This window comes from Zonotrichia albicollis, chromosome 3, assembly GCF_047830755.1.
Source record: "Zonotrichia albicollis isolate bZonAlb1 chromosome 3, bZonAlb1.hap1, whole genome shotgun sequence".
Lineage (NCBI taxonomy): Eukaryota > Metazoa > Chordata > Aves > Passeriformes > Passerellidae > Zonotrichia > Zonotrichia albicollis.
The window spans coordinates 13,740,055-13,764,618 of NC_133821.1; the positions used below are offsets into that span (position 1 = coordinate 13,740,055).

At 40.6% G+C, this 24,564-nt stretch overlaps 1 protein-coding gene across 5 annotated transcripts in view; it reads left to right on the plus strand.

The window, feature by feature from the left end:
* The window catches only part of RIN2 (Ras and Rab interactor 2), a 65,713-nt gene that overhangs the window by 19,193 nt on the left and 21,956 nt on the right, over positions 1–24,564 (plus strand). For 4 of the 5 annotated variants that reach the window (XM_005486771.4, XM_074536760.1, XM_074536761.1 and 1 more), the window contains exons 2-6: positions 7,286–7,378; positions 13,634–13,728; positions 20,759–20,951; positions 21,558–21,669; positions 23,416–23,488. In XM_005486771.4, coding sequence (XP_005486828.2) covers positions 7,322–7,378; positions 13,634–13,728; positions 20,759–20,951; positions 21,558–21,669; positions 23,416–23,488 — 530 coding nt within the window. In that variant the 5' untranslated portion in view covers positions 7,286–7,321. Of the gene's footprint in view, positions 1–7,285; positions 7,379–13,633; positions 13,729–20,758; positions 20,952–21,557; positions 21,670–23,415; positions 23,489–24,564 lie in introns of those variants that run through there. The other variant, XM_026793276.2, reaches the window with a different exon arrangement.

A 24,564-nucleotide genomic window follows, 5' to 3' on the forward strand; every position in this document is an offset into this window, starting at 1 on the left:
CTCATATTTACTTTTTAGGTGAAACAACTTTTAGATCTATCTGCCATTATTTCCCATTTGTGTCCACGTCTCATATTTACTTTTTAGGTCAAATAACTTTTAGATCTGTCTGCCATTGTTTCCCATTTGTGTGTTGCTTTAGGTGAACAAATGCAATCCTTTTCAATGAATTATGTGAAGAAGAATTTATCAAAAGGATTTCTGTTCCCCTAGCCCTGAATAGAGAATTGCTCTTACTGGAAATCAGCTGAAGCTTTTCTGGAAGCATTGAGCAAAATGAGCACAGGCTTTGATGTAGATGAGACTCTGCCACAAGGAAGAAATGTGTTAAGGTGGGACAAGGGGGAGTGGCTTCAAAGTGACGTGTCCATCTAGATGTAGGTGCTGAACCCCGTGTCCCTTTGCATTAAAGTGTCACTAGGAATTCTGGAGTTTCTCCAGACTGTGAATCTAATATTGTAATTCATACAATTACTTTTGCTTGCTTCTCCCAGGAAGCACAGCTCTACGTTAAACTTTTTAAAGATGTTTGAAAACACTTGTGAATGTTATTCTTTTTATTATTCAGTGGTTTTGGCAGGAATAGTAAGTGGAAATTACAGAAATACTGCAAGAAACATTAGTTTTTGTGAGGTATGTAGCCAGGGAATTTGGGAAGAATAAAAACCTTCTGAAAGGTTATCCAAATCAAAGTCAATCTCTTCCTATATTTATTTCCCTGACATTTCCAGAGGCAAAACAAGACATGAATGTATCAACAAACAATCATTCTCTTATAAGAGACTTGGTAGTATCCTCCATGACTGAATGCTGTGCCAGAGGAAATGACTTGGGGTTTTATTCCCTTTCAGTAATGTGGAAAGTATGCCATGGGAGCAAGCAGGAAGAGGTTGTTTAGTGGAGGAGAGGAAGAAGAAACTTGGGAAGGGGTGCAGAGGGACCGTGCTAGCAGCAAACAGAGCTCTCCTGGTGGGGTGCTGTGCTTTTGCAACATGCCCTGCTCATACAAAGCTCTTGTAGGAAGCTTTTTTGAGGATTGGCTTTTCTGAGGCAGTCAGTGTTTGCATAACTGTGTGCTTCTGCTGGAAAGAGTGATGCCATGTCTGCTCTTGTTGATGGGAGCAGAGCCAGGATGAATCTTGTGCCCTTCAGATGGGATTTTCAGATGCTTTCATTTCTGGATTTATGGCTTTGTAGATAAAAGAGGTGGATAGACAGCTGGGAGTGAGACAGTGGATCTGCCCAAAATCTGATGGGACTTAAAGTCTCTCCTGAGAGTGCTGTACTAAAACAAGTTCAAAGTAATAACTCCTATTTATCCTTTAGTCTCATAAAAGGCTGCCAGCACATAGGATCTGGAACCAAGGGGAAAAAATAAGCCTGCTGGCTAAAGATTGATTGAGGCAGGAGTGATGACAGGCTGAAAGCAGATGTAGCAAGATCAGTGGATAAATCTGGCAGTGATGTTCCCACTTTATGCCATGACTGATGCATAGACTGGATCACTGCCCCTGGAATTCAGTCTGTCCAGCTGGGTTTCTTGTCACAGCCCCTGAAGATCAGTCTGTGCTGGTCACAGCTTCTTAAACACTGGCTTGTCCCTCATGGTGATGTGGAGTGTCCTTGGAGAGCTGGCTGTGATTTAGCATCACTGTTGTGCTAAGCCAGATGAGCAGCACTGATAGAGTTTACCTGTGACCCCCCTCACTGCCTCTGGAAAGTTGCAAATTTCTGTTTCCTTTGCAGTTTATGAAGACAGCATTGTTTCCTGAAAAGGATTGCAAGCAGTCACTCATGGCCCTTCTGCCTACATGTAGGGAATGGCTTTGTAAAATCATCTTTACACCCAGGGCAGAAATACTGACTGAAGTACTCACTGACCTCATAGTGGTGGCTTTCTTCAGGGAGCAGCTCACACAAACACATTATTATGTTTAGGTAACAAAAAACAGTATAAAGAGTGCTTGAAGGAATATGAGGGTGAGGGAATTTTTTGTTATTTGCAAGGTTTTTAAAACTCTTTAAAAAAAATGGCAAAATACAAAAATCCGCCAGTGTGTAAAGAGTTCTACTTTCCATTTTTGCTGTATGTCTTACTTGTTTTCTACAAGTAATGTGCCCTTGCATTACTTGAATTAAAAAAAAAAATGAAAAAAAACTGTAAACCCTTTCTGCAGCCGGAAGAATGATGGAAATTAGGATTTCTTTTTACATAATCCCCTCACATTTTGCTTGTGGATACAGCTGTGTTAACACAATGCAACATTTGAGTTGAGAGATCTGCCAGATCCTGGCACCAGTGATAGTTTGCAGACTGAAGGTCTTATTTGATAGATTTTCAAAGTGATACTGTGCTCAGTTGTATCTGTGTTCCTGGAAGGAGGCTTGCAGTCAGCTTCTCAGAGGAAATACTTTCAAAAGGAAAAGTTTAATTTTGCCAAGATTCAGATAAGGTCAGAGTAATTGGACAAACCAGGGCTTTGTAGGTTAGAGATGAACACAGCCTGCTCCCTGGGACTGGCAAATGCACTGGGAGAACAGGGAAATGAACTGCATGAAGATGATTACATTTGCTGAAAATCTGAAGTACTGTGTATATCACTTGGCACATTGTCAAGTGTAGAGTTGCATTTGAGGAGGGTGGTTTGTTTTTACTTTTTTTTATTAAGTAAAATGTATTTATCCTTCCCGTTTCTGGTTTCTACTTTAACCCACCAGAAAATGGGTTCACCAAATTAATTTTAGTTGTTTTAATACTGTGTATTTATAAATTGCTGTAAAAATTGATCGTAATATGATGCTAATAGGTTTTACAAGTACATCTGTAGCAGCTTCTCCCTAGCTTCCATGCTTTTCTGTTATGGGGCAGTAGGGATTGTATTCCAGCTGTATCCCATGCTGGCCAAGGGCATGCTCTGACAGGTAGCAGCCAGCATTAGTTCTGACATCAGTGACCTTTGCCAGCTTATACATAAGTCTGGAGTGATATTTTCTCCTGTGTTTTCTTGGCTGCAGAACAGTAAAACCATTTCTTCATTTGCCTGAGGTAGTTTCTGTGAGAGTCTGTGCCCAGTGATTGCACAGCCCTTACAGGCAGAGAATGAAAGAGGGCAGACTGAGTTTCTTCAGTGGGGTAACTCACATTTAAAATGCAGGAAAAATAAAAAGGTGATAATTCTGTGGGTCAACCAGCAAAAGGAAAGCTGTCAATATCTTCCTTCAGTGGTGGCATACATGGAGTCTCTTCCTGCTGTCTTTTTGTCTTGTTAGGTTGGCCAAAAAATCAAAAATCCTGGTTAGGAACTAAGGAACAGGAAGCTAGTGCAGTTGGACAGCCTTGATTCCTTAGGAAAGAGAAGAGTTGGGATTGTGGGAGGATTGTGGGCAGGGAGTTTGTACAGATTGCTGTGGCTGAGCTTGGGGGAGGCAGAGACAGACTGTTTTGTCTTTGCTAGGAGTTTGGGCTAAAGAAAATGGGATGTTTTGCTTTGTAAAAGCAGGATTGGAATGAGAGGATTAAAGGGAAGGATCCTGAAAAGTCCAGTGAGGTGGTCTTGTCACAGACATCTTTGATGAAAAATCCTTTTTTTAGGATTTTTCCTCCTGAGAAGCTGAGAGGCCTCAGGAACAAATTGTAAACATTGATTATCTGCTGCTGTGGAATGCAACAAGTAAATCTTTGATTGGCCCATGTTGGTTGTTTCTAATTAATTGCCAATCATGAGCCACAAGCCTTTGTTATCACTCTTTCTATTCTTAGCTAGCCTTCTGATGAAATCCTTTCTTCTATTCTTTTAGTATAGTTTTAATGTAATATATATAATAAAATAATAAATCAAGCCTTCTGAAACATGGAGTCAAATCCTCATCTCGTCCCTCATCCTAAGACCCCTGTGAACATGGTCACAGTGGTCTAATATAGTTAAGTATAAGAACATACCAAAAAATCTAAATAAAATTGCAGTAGAGGGAGTAAAGCAGGAGCTGTTTTGATGAAGAGTCAGAAATCAGATTGCATACAAGCAAGTGAAAGGTGCTCTGGCATTCCTGTGTGAATGAAAACCAGCAGGAGAAGGAAATGGAAGACAGATAAAAAGCACCTGTTTTTTTGAAATATACAGTTTGCATGAGCATGAGCATCATGCAGTAGCGTTGGACTTGAGGGAGGTTTTCCAAGCAGACAGATCATGGCTTGTCCCTGCCCTGTCCTGTTGGTCACACACAGGAGCTGCAGGAAGGCAGTGCTGTGGGTAGGGAGTGTCTGGGAGAGCTGGGACAAAGCCCTGGGACACAGAGGAGGCTTTTCCCTCCAGATGGCCAGGCAGAAGGAATGAATTACACAGTGAGCTGGCTCCTGCAGCCTGGTGACATTTCCATGTTGGTTTCTGGGCAGGCAGCACCTGGGCAGTGTCTGGGTGAATCTGCCTCAGTGCCTGGAGCACAGGAGGAGGAGAAAAGGCTTCTCTCCAGTAGGTGCAGCAGATGACAAGCTTTGCTGACTTGCTCCATCTAGCTTCTCAGTCAGAGGATGGAGATTTTTTGTTTCTGACAGCCTCATGCTGTCCAAATTCAACAAGGACAGCTTCAGAGCAGTGGTTTCCCAGCCTGCCTTGGATCTGAGTAAGATCAGATGTGCACAGCTATGGAGAGAAATGGAGCCTCCTGACAGTGGGTTTGTTTTTCTGCAGCTTTTTCTGCATTATATAGAAATAACTGTCAGCTCCAAGGTAGGAGCCTGCCCCCAGGTTTTGGGGTGTTGCACCCAGCCTGGCTGTCCATTTACCAGCAAGCCCTAATATCTTGTGTTATTGAAAAAGAAGTATCTGCACCAAAAGAACCCTCCCAACAAACACAAAGAAGCCCAGCAGTGTTTCCCATTGTGCTGATTTTAGTCAGAAATACTAAAACCCACTCAGACATGAAATATTATTTAGATTACCCTAAATTAGTTTGAAATTACTTATAACCATGAAAAGTGGTGGAGATTGAGGCTGTGTGGAGCTGAGAAGAGCCCAGCTGAAGCTCAGGGTTAAGGTCCTACTGATAGCAGTAATGTTGCATAAACAGTGACAGTAATAGAAGTTATGAAGAGATTTAGATTAGTATATTTAGAGCTCCAGAACCTCTTACAAGTGAAATAAGCAGTGGTTTTGTTTGAGGCTTTCTTCTGACTGGAGTCATACCACTCTTTGAAGTACACAAACTGTGTGTGAGTGTGTTCCTTCCTCTGTGCATTTGAGTGGAGAATGTAAAAATACCAGCATGGTCTTGTTTTGGTAACAGGATTGCATGCAGACATCCCTGTGGTTAAATTGGAAAAAAAAAAATAAAACCCATGAGATTTATTGTGAAGGGGTTGTTGTTTGCAAATGGAGTGATTAATGGCTGAGAATGGAGATGTACAGACAACTGCAGGATCTTGCTCATAACCCTCTAATGTAACTCCTTAACACTCTCAGGTGAAAATTTTCTTTCCAGAAATTGATCTAAAGAAGATGTTTTAAAAATATATAATTTCTTATGCTCCCCAGAGGGGACCAGCTGTTCTGTCCCCTTGTGTATGTGGCAAATGAGGAGACAGAGCTCAACTCATTTAATAGCACCTGCAAAACCACCCACTGAACATCATCTCTTATGGGATTATGCAGTCAAGTTATTTAAGCACACTTCTAGCTCAAGAAACACAGTTCACAATTCTTTAGAGCTTCACCAGGAGTGTATCCTTTAAATAAACTGATTTAGGAAGAAAGTTGGAATTTTTTATTTTTAAATTTTTTTCTGGCACTCTTTTTAGTCTTCTCTTGCTCATTCCCCAGTGTTTGGTTTTCACAACAGTGCAGAATTCAAGATTTTACTTTGAGCCTTCAAAGTTTGCAGACTCTGCTTGGAAAACTGGCATGTTGCTGAGCTTCCTGCCATGGCTGCTTTTGGAAAAATGTAACCAATTCTAGTGCTTTTGTGGTAGGACCTCTGGAAACAAGATGAACTATTTAAAGCCTCTTGCTACATATTAAAACTAAAATGTTTCTTTGCTCCTGCTTGTACCTCTCTGTTTCCTCAAGTACTTTTGTTTGACTGTGTTTTTCGTTTAACCCTTCTGCCTTGGTCTTCCTCACTCCTGTCAATTCTTTCCCTTAAGGCATTAGAGGGAAGCAAAGCATGCATGTGTTTGGTGTGGGGTGTGTGTCAAATTTGGGGTTTTACCTGTCAGCATTCTCTGTCCCAGCTGCTTTGTTCTGCTCCATCTCCCTCTGCAGCCACACCACTGAACTTGGTGTTCACTGCTGCTGAAGCCTTTTATTTTAATTTCTGCTTGTATCAGATCAAAAACTGTGTCTCTGTCTCTATAATGTTTTGCACTTGTATTATTTGCCCCTTTTGGTAACTGAAACTTCCAACATAACTCCCTGCTATGTGGTTGGAAAATGTGTGTGCAAGGAAAAGAGTTAGGGTGTTAAAATACAGTCACAGCTCACCTGTAAAAATCCTAGGATGACTTTTTAGCCATGGAACTGAATCCTGCTTGGTTCAGAAGCTGATTCACAAATGACTGCTGTGAATTGGTTGTGACTTTAGAGGAACTCTGCTACTCTAGTTCAGATGGAGATCCCCCTCTTGATTTTCCTCACTGATGGATGCATTAGTGGATTGTGCTGGGTGTTGAACTGTTCCTTCAGTTTACCTGACAGCAGAAAATGCTGTTTCTTCCTAAATTTATCTTCAGTTCCTGACTTGAATATGGCTCAGTTGCATTTTAGAAATCTGAAGCAGCATTTTTTGGGGGTGTTTGGGCTTTTTGTTGTTGTTTGTTGGTTTTTGCTTTAATGGTAGAGTGTTTTCTCCCTTGTGGGTGATTTTAAACTGCTTTTTTTCCCCTCCTGATAAGTCCTGCTAATACTGTAATATTTGAGACTGCATTGTAATGACATCTAACATTTTGTTCTGTTTGTACTGCAGACTGAGGTCAAGTAAACAAAGAAAGCAATCATTATGTTTTAGCATTCTTTTTTAATGAGCACATTAAAATCGAGTCACAGCTACAGGATCAGCTGTGAAAAGAAGGGAGAGATACAGAGCTCTGAGTAACACTGTATTTTTGAAGCAGTTTATGGAAAAATAATGGACTGAAGGGATATGGAAGGACTCTGGTAGGAAATAAATGGCACGATGTTGTTGACAGGAAGGGTTTGGCAGAAGGCTTGTTGTGACTGTTTCTGTGGCTTAGAATTGCAGAGGAATTTCCTACAGACTGGACTAACCATGACAAAAATGTGTCTGCTTTTAGGAGATCAAGGCATACAGAGGAGTCTTCTCAGGGAAGATGTCGTCTTTGACCATGAGAAGCCGTTGTGTGGACAAAAGAGGAAGTTTCTTTAAGGTAAATGGGATACTTAAACAGAACATGAAATACTTGGGTTTATGTGAAATGAGCACAGCAGAATGTGCAGTGCTCTCTGTGATACATAGTAAGCCTTTTCTGTAAAAAGAGAAGTACTTACTGAGCACTTCTTTTTACAGGCAGATTTGTGGCTAAGATCACCCCCCAGTTATTTCACATGTATATTTTTTCTGTACATGGAGTAGAATATTTGGTGCAAAATAGGTCATGGCTTTCTTTGCTGCTAATGCTGAGAACATAATCTTTATTTTGCACAGGCATAAAATTATTGGAGGCTTCATAAACTAGATTTGTGTCACTTAAAGCTGTGGTACAGATTTATGATTTCCATTACTGGATTGAAAATTGGTTTCATTTCCTTGTCTATTTTGAGAACAACTGGCATCCCAAGAAGCCAGGCTGCACTAGGAGTTACCCACTGCAGTTTTCAAAAGATGATGTGCCAGGGTCACAGTGGCTGCCTTGCTGGGCAGGGTTTTGCTTTAGGCAGCCATCAAAATTCACAAAATTTACATCCCTTAGACTGTTCATCACTTGCTGTAGCTTCTTCCAGTAAAAGATATTGATGCTGCCATCTTGGGGTGCTGCTGTTTTCATTCCTTCTCTTCCTCTGGGGCAGAAATTTCCCTTGGGGAAATCTTTAGGAAATGAACAATCGTGGTTTCCTTTTGCCTTGCCCAGCAGTTACCAGGATCATCCAGTGACAGGAGCCACCTCTCAGTTCTGCAGCACACTTCAGCTACCTCTCATAACTCAGGAGTACAAACATCAGCCTTGTTGATAGCCAAAGAGGGAGAACAGCCCTATTTTCTAATCACAGCAAGGAATTCTCTCAGTTCCAAGAAATATCTCTAGGTCATCTCTTGCGTGTATGCTGAGGGACTCCTGATGTCAGATGGGACTGTAAGCAAGCACCCAGTCATTTTCTGCAGTCTTTGGGATTTCCTTAGGTAATTCTTATGTAGAAAAGAGACGCTGGAACAGCTGTTTTGTTCATGATGATGGTGGGGTTGCAGTTACTCTAAATGATTAGAAATGCAGTCTGCCTGGGCAATTTCAAGAAACATGGTCAGTTAGAAAACTAAGGTCCTACATTTTCTTAAAGACATCTGGCAGGGAATAAGATGCCTCCAAGCTCCTTTTCCTAGCCCTTGGAAGCTGCACTGTTGGACCATGGTTCTGAGCACAGAATGTGGGACTGGAAGCTGCACCCAGCCTGTGTGCAGTGCACCTGGTAGCTTGTGTGTGTGCAGTGAAATTACCTTTTATTTTCTCCTTCTGCCATGTGAGCAGAATTGTGACAACAGCTACATTTGTTTGCTACAGCTGAGCTGGTGAGCAAGCAAAATACTTGGCGCATCAGATTTTTTGAGTTTGCATTATTTTAATTTGCTTTGTCTGTCTGTGTTTAGGAGACCTAGTAATCGTGATATGGCCTTTTATCCCTGCTGATCTGTTCTTCAGGATGCTCTCCCACATGGGCAGACTGTCCCCTGTCCTTGCACATGGCTCTCACATTGTGCTTTTTAAGAAACCTTTACCATGTTGGTGTGCAGATTCTCAGGGCACTTAAATCTTCTTGAGGGAGTATCTTACCATTCTCAGCAACATTTGCCACAAAAATTGCTGACAAATACCAGTTGGGAAATTCCAACTTTATCTTTTCTTTTCTGGTTCTTAAGTAGTTCTCATTGCTACAGCTTCTAACCATGTCTTAGTTTTTTTTCACAGCCATTCTTTTCACTGTTTTGTCCCCATTTTAGACAGAGAAGAAGTCCCTATTTTTGACAGTACTGTCCCCATTTTAGACAGAGCAGAAGTCTGTAGTTTTAGAGGCTAAATTCTGTGGACTCTACACCTTGTGATTGGTGAATGCTCAGAGCCAGCAAGTAATAAGAATGAGGCAATGATGGGGTTTGTCTTGGATAATTCTGGGACTCAATAGCTTGCCAGTGATTACAGAGAGAGTCTGTGGTAAGGCAAGGGGCTGAGTATATGTCTCTGACAAATGTCCTCTTTACTGAATTATCCTCCTGCTCATCAAAATGTTCCAGTGTTTACTGAACTGGCATCAGAGGTTTTATACCAGCAAAGCTTTTCTGTTCCAAAATCAAGCATCAGGTAAAACTTTGTTTCTGATGAATAAGATACTGAGCAAGGTCAGCAGCCCTGAGAATTCACAGCTCACCAGAATCTGCAGACGTGTATCAAAATATTGGATTGCATTCAGAGGCTTGCACAAGTTGAGCAGCAGCGTTCTCAGACGGGCTCATCTCTGGCACTCGGCCACCTCCTCACACAGAGCTCTCTGTGAGGGTTGCTACGTTCTGCTTATCAAAACAGGAAAGAAAAGATGTGATGCCAAAGAGGATGCAGGTCTCCAGAAAGAATGAAAAATGAGATGCTGGCAGGAAGGGGGAGTGGTAAGTGCTGAGGCTCATTTGTCCAGTCTGATTCTAATCTTGCTGTCTTCAACCCGTGTCCCCTTGCCCGATTAGAAGCACCCATCTTACCTTTTCCTCTTGAGTTCTTGTAAATCTCAGGGCTTGGAAACATTCTGCACTGGTCATCTTGGCTGACTCTTTTAGTGCTTCTCAGAATGATGGCAATTTTGTTAATTCTCTGTACAAGCTTATTTACATTTGAACACAAAGAGCAGGAATTCAGTTGTCACGCAGTTTTTTCTAAAAATGTCTGGGAGCAGACATCAAATCAAAACCACCTGTCTTCCTCTTGGGAATAGGAAACTCTTCAAGTCCAGTGAGTAATAAGAGCTGTAGTTATGCTGGGTTTCTGGGAGAGGCACTGTCTATATCTGGTCCTGGGCATGTCCTTGCTTTCCCTGATGCACAGGGATGTGAGTGTCAGTAGAGCAGCTTCACAAATGTGACTGGAACCCTTGGGAGTGACTTGCTTCTGATGAACACACATTTTTACTGCTTGTAAAACATCCTGGACGATGCAAAGCAAAAAATGTTGTGTTATGGTAAGGGAATGCTGAGGTGCCATGGTTGTGGGCTGTATGTAGAGTTCCACTGTCACACTTGCCAGCTCCCAAAAGCTGAGCTCAGTCTCATAGAGTTCTGAATCAATTGACAATAAGCAGAGTGTGGTGCTTTATGAAAGGAAATGCTGTGGTTTAAGATGTTTGCATTTCATCATTTCGTTCATGGATGTTAGGAATGTAAACAGTTAGTACATGGGTATTTGGCAATCTAGTGTTTAGGATAGATTTGGTTAGGCAGTACTGTACTGGGCTGCTGTGTGAATTCATGTTGCCTGAGTCATAATTATTATTTGGGTTTACAGCGGTTATACTGTAGTGTCTTTTGAATTTACAGAACTGTGCTTTATCAGAAATAAATTCCAAAGGAAAAATCATTGCACACAAAAATAGCTGTTTTATGATGTTATAGAAGATCTCATTTTAATTTTGTTTTTTATGAAATACTGCTTAATTAACCACCTGAGAAGATGTCATATTTCCAAATGCATTTTTCAGATAAACTTCCTCTTTCTATAGCATAGCAGGGTAATATCTATTTCACAGACCTAAACAAGATTTCTTCTGATTACTATTTAAGTCATTGGGTTCATGTATGCTGTTTTACACTAACAGAGGCCTCTGACAAATGTATACATCCACTTCTCTTGCACTTACTGTGTTGATTTCAAGTCTGTTGAAACAAAGGGATGAGTTTTCCCATTATTTCCAGCCAAAGAGGTACCATACTTGTTGCAAATAGAGAGGTGTCTTTGAAGAATTCTGATATTCTTAGCTTTGCACTAAAAAGGCAGAGCCTTCTGCTGCTGCTTGTTTCCTCAGGGCTGGAGCTAATAATAGTACATAGCCAGGATCCTTCCTGTGTTTTGTAGAAACAGGTTATTATTAACAGCTCACCTTGTGTGATGCTGGTCACCTGTGCATCATGTGTGCTGTGTAATCCCCAGAAGCTTCATTGGCCCTAAATACTGGGAAATGCTGTCATAAAATCATGACTGCACCTCACATTTTTGTAGAAAAATTCTGTTGTAACAGGATGGGTCAGGTAATTGCAAGGATACACAAATGATGTGACTCCATAAGATTTTTGTGAATCAAGGGAAGAGCAACTTTTTTTGTCATTAAAGAGAATTTAAGGAAAATTAGTTGGAAATTGCAGAAAATATTGGTGGTTTATTCTAGAAAAAAATGAGGGGTTTCTTCCTAGAGGTCAGTGTTTTAGTTCAAGTGGAGTTCAGGGTGGTAGGTGATTGGTCTTGGTTGGGTTGTGGTGTGTTCCATCCTGGGGAACTTCACAGGTCAGTCTGGGGTTTGATGCCACACTTTAACCTGGTTTCCTTGCCCAGAGTGTTGATTTTTTAGAGACTAAGAGTCTTTTTAGAGACTGATTTGTCATGGGGGCTATGTAGCACACCCAAGAAATGTAGCCTGTAGAATAGAATGTGAGCATAAGGCTGCTTGAAAGGTGCCATTTTGTGCAAGTCCTCTTTAGAAGGAGAAACAAAATTGCTAAACATGGAAGAATTCCTCTCAGGAATAATTTCTGCAGAGTTCTCTTCAAGGCAGGCATACAAATTCAAAAGCATTAAGATTACTTGGCTGTTAGCACATTTTGGATGAGAGTTCTTTGCCGAGAGTTTGTTTTCTGGGGGGGAGATGGGTTTTATCATAGCTCAGGTCAAAGCCTGCTAACAGAGTTAACTCAGTTGTATTTGGTTTCCTCTGGGTTATTGGTTTGCCTTTAATGTTGATTAGTTTCTCATTCTTCATTCTCTTATCTATCTCTTCCCAGACCAGGAGTCTTGGACTATGCCAAGGGTGATGTTTGGAGTTGACATTCATTAATTGTTGTTATCTTTTGTGTATTTTCTATTTTGTGTGCTGCTCCCAGTCTGCTGAGATGTTAAGCTCATCAGACCTTGTGGTGGAACAGTCCTTTGAAAAGAAACTTCAATTCCTTTCTTCCTGACTAAAGTTATATTAAAAAATGCTAAACTTCATATAATTTCCAACACTTTGAACTCTGACTTGGACAGAAGAAAACCCTTAGGGTGTGGGTAATGGTAATTCATTCTTACATAAGGTTCAGTTATTGGAGTTGGCCAGTTGTAAGCAGACTAAAACTTCATTTGAATTGATTGGAATAATGGTGTTCAGCAGAGGAGAGTGTGAATTCCTGGGGTGGAGGAAAAATTTCAATGTAACTATTTAGGAAAATGATGCCTACAATTCTTTGCAAATGCTGCTGTACTGAGTTGCCTGCCCTGAGTGGGACCCAGGCTCACACCTTCAGGGCAGCTGTGAAAACTGTTCTGACTTGGACCCAAAGCTGGTTTTGCTTGATATTCCAGGCTTTTTGTTTGTTCTGATGTGCAGGGGTGGTGGTAGAGATTGTTACATCACTGCAAACCTTTTATTGGCTTCCCTCCTGGTAGGAGAGAGGGAAATCTGTTAGGGTTTATAGGCTCTTGTGGTGGGCATGGCAAGCAAACTTGATGCATTGGCTACAAAGAAGTGTTCAAGAGAGCAGGCTTTGCAAATTTCATGGTTGGTTTCTGCTCAACAAAATGTTTCCCTGAAGTCTGGCTAGCAAATTCTGCATTTCTCACAATACAACCTCAGTGCTAATCTTGCCTACCTTAAAATGAGTTTTTGCCCTCATACCCAGAATTAGGTTGGTGTTCTACCTGAGCTGAAGGGTTGCAAGGCAGTTCTTTTTTAATTGAATTGTTGTGTTCAAGTGGAGTCCAAAACCTAATGTGAAAAGCAGCCACCCACTCCCTTCTTGCTTCATTGCTTTTCATCCTCCACAGCATTGTAATTCTGGATTAGTGTCCCTTCTGAAGTAAAACTCTTGTACATGGAATTCTTCTAATTTTTTTTTTGAGAAGGTAAAAGGTACAAACAGCTAAATAATTTAGTTCTTGTAAGATGTTGTATAATGCACAACTGCAAATTCAGTTGTGTAGGCTGCAAATTCAATCCATTGAAATTAAAAGGCTAACCAAACTGGAAGGTTTTGTTCTGGCACGGAACAGGAATTACTTTTCCTCTGAACCTTTAAACATGGCCCCAACCCTTACTTGTTCCTTTGCAAGGGGAAGTCCAAATAGGATACGATTTTACAAAAAAAGAAAAAGTTTGCAATCTCTGGTGACTAAACTTGCCCTGGCTTCTTTTCCACGCCTCTTCCACTCACTTGATGTCATACTATTTTTGTCCCTTTCTAGCTCATTGACACAATTGCCTCAGAAATCGGAGAACTGAAACAGGAGATGGTACAGACAGATCCCCCAGTGGAAGATGAATCTACTGATTGGCAAAGGTGATTAAAATGTTTATTTTCATGGTTCTGGAGAGTCTACCACAACAGGAATGTTTTCATTGTGCTTTCTTCTTGGGTGGCTTATGTCCTAGCAGTTTTCTCCCTGGCAGCATAGGAGGTGTAGATAATTTTGCTCTTGATCCAAGGAATTTGTCTTTGTGCAGGAGATTCAGTTGTTTGGTGTATTTGCCTTAATATCTTCTAATTGCAACTGAGCTTCACTTTGTTGTTAAAAGCCTTGGATACTGATGAATGTGTAAAGCAGGAAACTACTGCTATTATTACCATTGTCTGTGGCACAGCTTTGCTTCATGCTGTAAAGACAAAATGTGCATTGCTTCAAATGGCTTTTTGAAGATTCAAGATACAATAACATGAATTATTTGTGCCCTCAGGTTAGGAAGTAAAATATTGACTGCTATGAGCTGATGCATATGTGGGTTATGTGTTTAGGTTAATTTATATATGAGTAACTTGCACATAAAAAAAAGAAAATTATACCTTTGAGTGGGCAGAATGGGACCCCAACATTTTGGCTTTTCTTGAACACTTACATCTGCTAAATATCTGGAGGATAATCAATATTTTAGTCCTGGTGTTAACAAGAGAACATTTTTGTACTTACCTGAAATATTTGCTGCAAGAGGAAAGCCACCAGTGGTAGGTGTTGTGTTTTATCTGACTGCATGGTCCAGGCCAGCCCTGGAGCTGGTGGGCTTTGTTCTTCTAGCAGTGAGTTAATGAAGTGGAAAATTGTTTTTAGAATTACATCCAAGATTTTTAGCTCTTTTTCTTCCTGTGAATTCTGTTGAAATCTGCTAGAACTTAGAGCAAAGCATGTGTAGATTATTTTCAAAAACATTAAGCAGCAGCTTTGTTGGCCAAGTAGTAAAGAATGTCAGACAGTTGAACTAATTAAAGTTCTTGGCTATGGCCCTGGTTTAACATTACTCAAGTTTCAGAGCTTTTGAGAGTTCTTTTAGAGGGACAGAAAGGATATTTTCTTCATTTTTGTCAATTCAGCTAATTAAGTTCAGAGATCATCAGCTACTTTTCAGTAAAGAAAAGGCTTCTTGTGTCTTTGAATACATCATATGTATGAAAGGCTAAGGTCTACTGATTTAAAATCTTGGTGGAAGCACTTAGCTGGAAACAGTCAACTAAACCTCCCCATTTTACAGATCATGAGTTTTCTTTTTATTGATTTTTTTAACAGATTTTTAATCTTAATTTGTTAATCTTGACTGCAAAACATATTTTGGTTTAAGATAAAGTAAACCTAAAATAAAAATTAAGATAAAGATAAACTTAACATAAAAAAATGAATAACGAAATTTCCATGAAAAATAATAATAGCCATCAAAAAATATATTTTCAAGATGATAATGTGAAATATGAAGGCTGAATAAATGAGCTAAAGTCAAACCTACTGTGTCTACAAAATTCTGAACTGCCTGCTTCTATGTAAGGAAGAAGTTGTGTCAAAGTTGGTAAGTTAAGTAATTAGTTGTGCACTGACACCTTTTTTTTAAATATAGTGCTACAGAGCAAGATTATAGTAATTTCAACAAGAGTTTTCCAGAATTCTTATTTAAACTAGACACCTCACAAGGCTGTGTTTACTGTCATAACTTTATTTCCTTGGGGTTAATTTAAAACCTGGCAGTTAATGGAGTTTTCTTACTGCTTTCTGCTGTTCAGCAGTTGGTGTGTAGAAATGACCTTTGGATTTGCATCTAGGGATATTTGAGCTCAGTGGAATGTCCATTTTTCTTGCTCTTTTTCCACCTTAGCAGGTACCACAGCCACCCAGGGCAGTTCTGGAAAGGCATTGCAGAGCTCTCAGCGGAATTCAGAAAGATAAGGACATGAAATTGTGTGTCTGCAGCCTTAGTAGTGTGGTTTGAGGTTTTTTGTGGTTATGTGGTGACTTTCAGATTTATACTCCTCATCTTATATACTCCTTTATTTTGGGCTCATTTCTCCTTTCCATACAGTATGATTCCATACATACAAGACTGTGACAAGACTATGACTCCATTTCCTACAAGAATGATTCAAGGGCTCACTTTGGCTTGTAAAAGCCAGGCAAAAAAACAGGCTTGCAAAAATGTGTTTTAGGAGGGACTGTTTCAGTATCCCACTGTTTTGATGCCTCACTTTTTTCCTCTATTGAGACGTTTGTCTCAATAATTCAAATGAGTGGAGTTGTCAGAAAAGGCAATCAGTGGGACAGGTTTCTGTCATGCCATTCCAGTGACCTTTGAAAGAGTAACAAGAGAGCTCCTGCATGCAGTGGCAGCCCAGGAGCATGTGGGACAGGTCTGGTGGCACCTGGATGATCTTTTAGGTGACCCCAGGCCCTCTGCAAATCCATGTGAATGTCCATGAGGGGCCAGCTCTTCCTGCTGTCCTGGAGGGAAGACTGTAAAGCTCCAGGGCACTTCCCAGGGAATAGTTCAGGGATGCTTTGCTGCTGGTGGCAGCTGCAGCATCTCATTCCCTTCCTGTTCTGTTCCTGTGGAAGGAGCAGGGCAGAGCTTTGCTCCCTGCCTTGTGTCCTGCCCTGCACAGCCCTCACACTGTTCTTTTCCACTTCAGCAGAGCCATCTTCTGTCCAGCACAGGGAATAATTTCTGCTATTGCTGACAGGCTGGCAAGTGTCCAGAAACCTCCTTCCCAGCTGCCTTGTCTTGTCCTTTTGGCTGCAATGGCATCCAGGAGGAAGTTAGCAGTGGCTCTCTGCCCCTCCCAGCTGATGTTCAGTATCACTGTATAGACTGGGCAGGGTTATAAAGAGCTGCTGGATTTACAGAAATCCAGGAAAATAGTCAAACTGTGAGGTGGTTAACTGCTGTGGGACTGGAGCAACGTTCACATCATGACCAAGGATCATCCTGGTTCAAAGCTTGAGCCTGATCCTTGTCATTTTCACTGTGAGTTGAGTCTAATCAGGATGCAGCACTGCATTGTTTATCTTGGCAGTTACCTCTCTGTACTTCCCACGTGTTTATGGGTTTTGTCAAATCTAAGGAAACTTGCATGAGTCATGTGTTTTCTTTAGTTCATTGTGAATAGTGTTTAAGCCTACCTTTCTCACTGAAGAGGAACTGTGTAGCAGCTCTGAATTAAAGCACACCATTCATTAAGGCTGATTTGTGTTTTGATTTTGAGTTTGCTGTGACCTGATCAGATTGTCTTTTATCAGGAATCTTTTTTTTCTTTTTCAAACTCCCAAACAAACAACACAAACCAACCAACCAAACATCCTCCTACCCGAAAGTAAAACCAGGAGAGGAATTTAGTTGTTGCATAATATACATAATTTTTGAGCATATTTTCCTAGCATTTAGGTTACAGGAACTTCTTATTCTAGTTCAGTACATGAGTTAATCTGTTGCTCATAAATTCAAATGGTTATTCTTTCCATGCAATTGTTTCCAGAGTAGTTCCACACACATCCCAGTCCCAAATAATTTTAGTCTAACTCTAACACTTACTGAGTTTTGAGAACTTCCATGTGTCAGGGTCTGACTGTATGTCTAATGCCCAGATCATTAATTAAAATTATTTTAAGAACAAAAAAGTAAACTGGGAATATGATGCTCAGTAGTGCTAGACCACTGCAAATAGGCTGTCAAAACAGACCAGTGGGGGTTTTTTACTGCATTTGCTCCCAGGCCTTGGGAAGCGGCTTCTTGTAGGTTGTATGTGGTTTGCCGGATGTGCTTTTTCCAAGGTGTGCTTTTCCCAGAGTTTACCAGGTTAGATGTTTCTCTCTGCCTCCTTCTTTATCATTTCGGAAAAGAAATTAATTTTTAAAAAGTGTTTCATATTCCTGTTTACCTTACCACAGGTTGCAATAACATTCTAGTGCAGATTTATCCAAGTTGCATTGGTGCTGTTTGAACCATTTGTGTTTAGGAGTGGCAGAAATTCTGAATCAGATATTGAGAATCTTGGGTTTATTTCTTGAGGGAGCAGAAGCAGCTGCCTTAAGGAGGTGCCTGTGTATGTAAGTCAGAGAGTTTCCTCCTTGGACCTCAGCATGTGGGAGGGATTATGCATGTAAGTACCTGGAGGTTCAAAAAACCTGAAAAGTTCCTTTTGTATTTGACCCTTGTTTGTATTTGACCCTCTTCCTGACAGAAGGAATGATGAATCTGACTCCATGTTCTCAGAAGGCAAATTTATTACTTTATGATGCTATATTATATTAAAGAATACTCTACTAAAGAATACCGAAAGGATACTTACAGAAGGCTAAAAAGATAATAATGAAAACTTGTGACTCTTTCCAGAGTCCCAACTCAGCTTGGCACTGATTGGCCAAAGAGTCAAAACAACTCACACCAGAATCCAATGGAACAATCAATTGTGGGTAAACAATCTCCAAACACATTCCACATGAGCACAACACAGGAGAAGCAAATGACATAATTATTGTTTTCCTTTTTCTCTGAGGCTTCTCATCTTCCCAGGAGAAAAATCCTGGGCAAAGGGATTTTTCAGAAAATGTGAATGCCACAGTTCCCCGTTCCAATTTATGGTGGTCTAGGGGTTGTGGGACAGCACAAAGCCAGTCATAGCAAAGAGGAACATTGTGACCCTAAGACCCTAAGTGCAAACTCTTGCCAGCTTTGGGTTGTTTTGTGGTATCAAGCAATGCCAGCATTCTAGCTCATCCCAGTCACACACCTTTTGAATGTGAGGTAGCTGTCCTTAGCAGGAAAACCACTTTTCCCTCTTGGATGTATTCCCCCTTGCAGCATATTTGGTTTTTCACCTCCTGACCAAGGGGAGTGGAAATGATTTGTATCTGTCTAAGCTTGCAGCCAGCATTGGTGTATAACTTGTACTTTGCCACAGCTCCCTGTGGTTTGTAATGCAGCTAACTGGCACTGAGGGTGAGTGGGGAATTTCTAAACAGTATTTACAGCTCAGGAAAACACTTTTGTGGTTCATGATTTGATTTCTTGGAGATTCCTCCATTGCAACACTAGGCTTTGCTGGGACTGGTTGAAAAGGGAAGCCAGTATTCCTACTGAGGCAGTTTCAGACCTGCTCATGACTGATGTAAAAAGCACTTCCCTCCTGCACCCAGTGTGTTTGTGTATTTTGTGCCCCTTGAAGGCATACTGGCTGTTAGTAGAAGCTTCTGATGCTTGTGGGCAGGGGAGGAAATCATCTGCATCTGAGATGCCTTGGAAATCCGAAAAGCATCACATCATAAATAAGCAAACAGAAAGAGGAAAAATAAATAGGCAAACTCTGCTAGTGGTAATTGATCCAGGTAATGAAATGTCAAATGATTTTGCCTGCTCTTAGCTGATCATACAGTGAAAGTTCTCTTCCCCATTTACTTTCCTTGCTTGCCCTCTGCAGAGATTCTGCAAGTTGCTGAAGAGAGCAGTTTGGTAGTTTGGGGGTTTTTCTGTTGTTTGGTTGGTGGGTTTTAATTTGGTTCAGCTTATTTTCTTTGGTGAGAGGTTTTTTGCAGGGGGAGCAGAGAGGCTTTTTGTTTGTTTTGAAAGTATTCCTTGCTCCTGTGCATGTGAACTCTGTCCCTGCTTGCTGAGGGAACAGGAGCTGGCATAATGAGGGTGGTAAATGCTGTTAGTGATGCTTGGGGCCTGTCCAAAGCAGGGAATTCAGGAGAGCTGCACAGTGTGCAGTGGGGAGGTGGAGCTGTGTTGTCCTCTCCTGCTGCAGAAAAAGTCTGCAAGGGGAACACATCCTCTGCAGGGTGCTTCTTGTCTCTTCCTGAATTTTATCATCAGGAAGCTGTTACCAGAATAACTGCTTCATAGTGATTTCTAGCATGGGGAGAACCACGGGATGTACTTCTAGCTCAAAAATGAGGAATTTGAGCCAGCAACACATGTGCACTTGTACTGGGTGTTCTGTACTGTATGGGTGGTGGTGAAGCTCTGCATAACAAAAGGAGTTCTCCAAGTATTCTGTTTATTTGGATTTTTAATAACAAGAATCTGCAGCCTCCAAGGATTCTACTTTAATACTGAGTGTAGCAGTAACTTCAGATGCCCTGCTCCAAATACATTTTAACTTTACATTATCTTGTCACATTCACACTTAGCTTAAGCTTTTATTTCTCACATAGCAGTCAATCCACAGCCAAAGGAATTTGGAGCATAACTATACAATTCCTTACTTGTTTCTGATCCTGGAAAGTGTAGTATTAAAATATGAGGTAAGGACCTTTCATGGCAAAAATGGAAAAAAAATGTAAATATCTGCAGAACTTAGCAGGATTATGATAAGAAGTGACTGCCACTTATGACATATTTTTTAAGGAAACTCTGCCTTAGGGAGGATTATTTGGCGATTTAACTTTTTTTTTCTTGTTTCTTTCTTGGGTTTCTCATCTCTTTCTCACCTCCTCTCACCGTGACCTCTTAGCAGAGGGGAGCAAAGATGGATATGCAGCTGTGAAGGCAACAGAGCTGCTGGAGCAGAGACAGTAGTCTGGGCATAAGGTGAAGTGATGGTTTGTGGACTTGGTTGTGAAGACAGATAAAGTTCTTGTGTCAGGTGCAGTGGTCACCAATAGGTAGTGGGCTGCTCCATTGTCAGAGTATTGAACAGATTTTTCTGTCAGGCATGAGAGACCAGGATTTCTGTGGGTTGCAGCATGTGCAATCAATCTGGCAATAAAAGTGTCTGAATTGCATAAATATCCTTGAAGAGAAGTTTTTCCATATCTTAGCACAGCAAAGAAGGCAAGTGAAACATTCTCTCAATCACATCTGCGCATACAAGGGTACCTGAAGTGATGGCTGAATTTCTCCAACCTCACAGAAGAATGCTAAGGCTTATCTTCAAGCTGGCTTTGAACTGAGAACCTTTAAAAAGAATTTTTGTGTATGCTAAATATAAGAATTCTCAGTAGGATAAGTACCAGCCCAGAGTGTCAGCAGCACATGAGCTTTGTGGTAATTCTGTTCACGGACCTAAGTGATTGTTCATAAGATGTTAACATTTCTAATTGTTTTTTCTAAATTTTCCACAGTCTAATCAAGGATATGGATAATATCTCTCCTGAAAAAAATGATGTCAAAAGCTGCCCCCGGGACTCTGGATATGACAGCCTATCCAACAAGCTGAGCATATTGGACAAGCTCCTCCATACCCACTCTGTGTGGCTGCAGCTTGGTCTGAACGATGCTGAAGCCTTGGAAATTTTGCAGACACAGCCTCCTGGGGTAAGAAGAATCTCAGTTTCTTTAAGGACGTGCTTTTCCCAAATGTTGTGCTGCCATTTTATGTGACGGTGTTCACAGGGGTTTTTAGGATGAGAGAAGAGACGAGGATCTGACTCCATGTTTCAGAAGGCTGATTTATTATTTTATGATATATATTACATTAAAACTATACTAAAAGAATAGAAGAAAAGGTTTCATCAGAAGGCCAGCTAAGAGTAGAATAGCAAAGAATGATAACAAAGGTTTGTGACTCGGGCTCTCTGTCTGAGCCAGCTGGGCTGTGATTGGCCATTAATTACAAGCATACAATCACAGACCCACCTGTTGCATTCCACAGCAGCAGATAATCAATGTTTACATTTTGTTCCTGAGGCCTCTCAGCTTCTCAGGAGGAAAAATCCTAAGGAAAGGATTTTTCATAAAAGATGTCTGCGACAATTTTATACCCAGGTGTTAGACCCACTACAGTAATGACCAAGTGAATTTACAGTATGTTTTAGAGCAGACATCATGGGATTGTTGTGGTTCCTTTTTGTATATGATCTGTATTTATTCTGGCATCTGTGATGAAGCTAATACCATGTCCTTCTGCCTTCTCCACAACAGATATTTCTGGTTAGGAAATCTGCAAGGCTGCAGAGGAAAGTCATCTCTCTGCGTGTGTCCAGTGACTGTGGGTCCTGCCTGAAAGAATTTGCCATAAAAGAAAGTACATACAGTAAGTTGTGAGTTACATACTTTTCAGCTGTTCCTCAGGTACTTTTTCCCTGTAGGATGCAGGAGCATTTGCACTGCTGAAACCCACAGCAGAGGATACCCAAAGTCATGCAAATAATGTCATGGGCTGCTCTCTGAGGTGGGCTCTGGGAGTGGGTCACACTACTTGAACTGGAATGTTTCTACTGTGTACCTTGCTGAATCCAGTATTCATTTATTTTTATGGGTAGTTTTCCTCATAGAAACTTCTAATCTTTTGTAGAAACATGGTCTGTAATCCTGTCTGCTTTCAATGAAATGTTCTTGAATGCAACTTTGTCATGAGCTCTCTGAACTGAGGTGTGGGATGGGTTGTTGGGTTTGTTTTTGTTGTTGGGGTTTTTTTGGTTGTTTGATTTTTATGTGTGTGATAGCTGAATGGATTTTAACCTGTTAAAACTGTTTCTGTTGCAACAGACCAATGATTTCTCTTTTTAATTCAAACTATATCTGTTCTTTCTTTTTTTAGTAGAAATGAGCAAATGTTAACACTCCAAATTGTTTTGAACCAATAATGCCCTCATATCTTTAGAAGGGAGAGTGTGAAAAATAAGTTTGAGATTTAGGAATGAAAAAAAGGAAGCTGCAGCTGGTGAGTGTATGTGGTGCTGAAACTGCAAGCGGAGCAAATATTTCATTTTAACAAGAAAGAGAAAACTGAAGAAAATTAGCAAAAGTTTCAGTTAATCATCCCTGAAACAGAGAGTCTATAGTTAACTTCTATTTCTATTTGTAAACTGACATAATTTTGGTTGAGTTTTTCCTTTTTTATCTCTCCCTCCCCTGCACCCAGGAACAAAAAGTTAATTCTGTGTGGTTTTAGTTCCAGCTACAAGCAAGGCAAGGCAAAGAGAAAGTTGTCAGTAATAGTTGATGTAAGTGTGGTCTAAGGCTTTGTTTATAGGCTTGAAATTCCCATCTAGAAAAGAATTATGTGCTGTCTTTTATGAAAAAAATTCTTCCACAAGGGGGAGATATTTACTGATGGCTTTAGCCATTTGTCACAGCTGAGGTTTTAGACCAGAGGCAAAAGATCTGGATCATGGCACTGTAGGAGCTTTTTCTGCTTGATCTGTGAGGTTTTCTACTGGCTTCAGAGAGAGCCTGAGGTAATCTCATTATTACTGAGAATAAGTATTTGTATCAGTAAGAAACAATGGTATCAAGTAGGGAAAAATGAAAGGCACTGCTCCTGTCTTCCTCTTCCCTTTTGCAAGGCAATGGCATGCAACAGCTGTCAGAGATTTTAAGCATTTTCAGGTTAAAAGTGAATGAAAATTTATCTCCCTTTATGTTCTACACTCCTAGGGTGAAGACAAGTGAGTAGAATAGAATTGAAGAGGAGGAAATAAGGCATTTAAAATTAGGTATATTAGTACACTGGGCAAACAAAGCCTCAGTTATTGATTTGTTGTCTATTAGCAAAACATTGTGCAGGCCTCATCACACTTAATCTGTTTTACAGGAATTAGACCATATCCTTGGAATACAAAAGCAGACCAGCCACCAAGATAATCAGTATATTCTTGAAAATGCCTTCAGCAGGAATATGTACTTCTCCACAGAGTTGTTTTCTCTTAATCAAATAGTAGCTAGTTTGATGGTGAAAACTTACTAACTTCATGCTATAATCTAAGATATATTTTATTAAACTGTTTTAAGAAACAGTGGATTAATGTGTGATTGTTTCTTGTAACTTCCTTTGCAGCATTTTCCTTGGAGGGGTCTGCAATAAGTTTTGCTGATTTGTTCAGACTCATTGCTTTCTACTGTATTAGCAGGTAAGATGGTGCTGTGTTCCAAGCCACATCTGCTAGAAAGAAAATAATTTCAAAAAAATTAGTTTTGAGGAGTTGTTTCAGCTGTTGATGCTATTTATGTTGCCAATCTGTGAATATTCCTGGATACCTTAGAAGGTAGTGGTAGAAATCAGAGATGAGTCTTGGAAGCAAGTGTCTCTGTCTTACATCATATTGATTATTGGGAGGCTGATGTGATTTTACACACCCAGCTGTGAGGTGCTGCCAAGCTGAACTTTACTTTAGCTGATATCTTGTGATGCTTTCTTAAGTGCTCTGTAGCTCATTTAAGAGCAATCATAAACTGGCTTGCAAAGCCCATTTCTTGGAATTGCTGGTGAGAAGAATTTTTGGAGCATAATGGAGAAATGTCAGATATGTAGAATATGACAATTGGGACATGTCATTTTAAATAGTGAATGACAAAAATGGCCTTGTCAGCTTTGCAGTTTATGATTGCCAAACTTGCTTTCCAGGTATGCAGAAAAAATGTAGCTGGTGTTTTTATCCTTTATGTTCAATTTGACTTCAGTTTACTGGTGAGAATTTCCAGACTGAGGCTTGAGCCTTGTATGCACACACAGACAGGGCACAACCAAACTGCCCCAGTGCACATTTTCTGAAGGAAGCAGAGAGGCAGCTGTGATAGCCTCAGTCCTTTTACTGCATCAAGGCTGCCAGTTCATGCTGACCATGTGATGATTTCTGGTGTGGGATGCTCTTGGGTGCTGGGCTTGCTGGTTTTGTTTGTGGAGAAGAAGCATCTTAGACCCCTTTCCTACAGCCTCTGTTTAGCTGAGCTGTAGGTGCATGTATAATAAAAGCAGCATTGGTGCCCCATGGGTAATTGGTCAGAACTCAGAAGAGAAATGAGCTGAAAATGTGTTTAAATGTAGTTTAATGAGGAGATATTCCTTATCTTGTCACCCTTTCAGTCCTGCCCACTTGAGAGGCTCTGGTAAATTCTCTCTAAGTACCTACAGGATCATTGTGCAGAGATTTCATGCATTAGTCTATCCGTTTTCTTTCACTGAAGGTTCAATATTGCTTTGTATAGA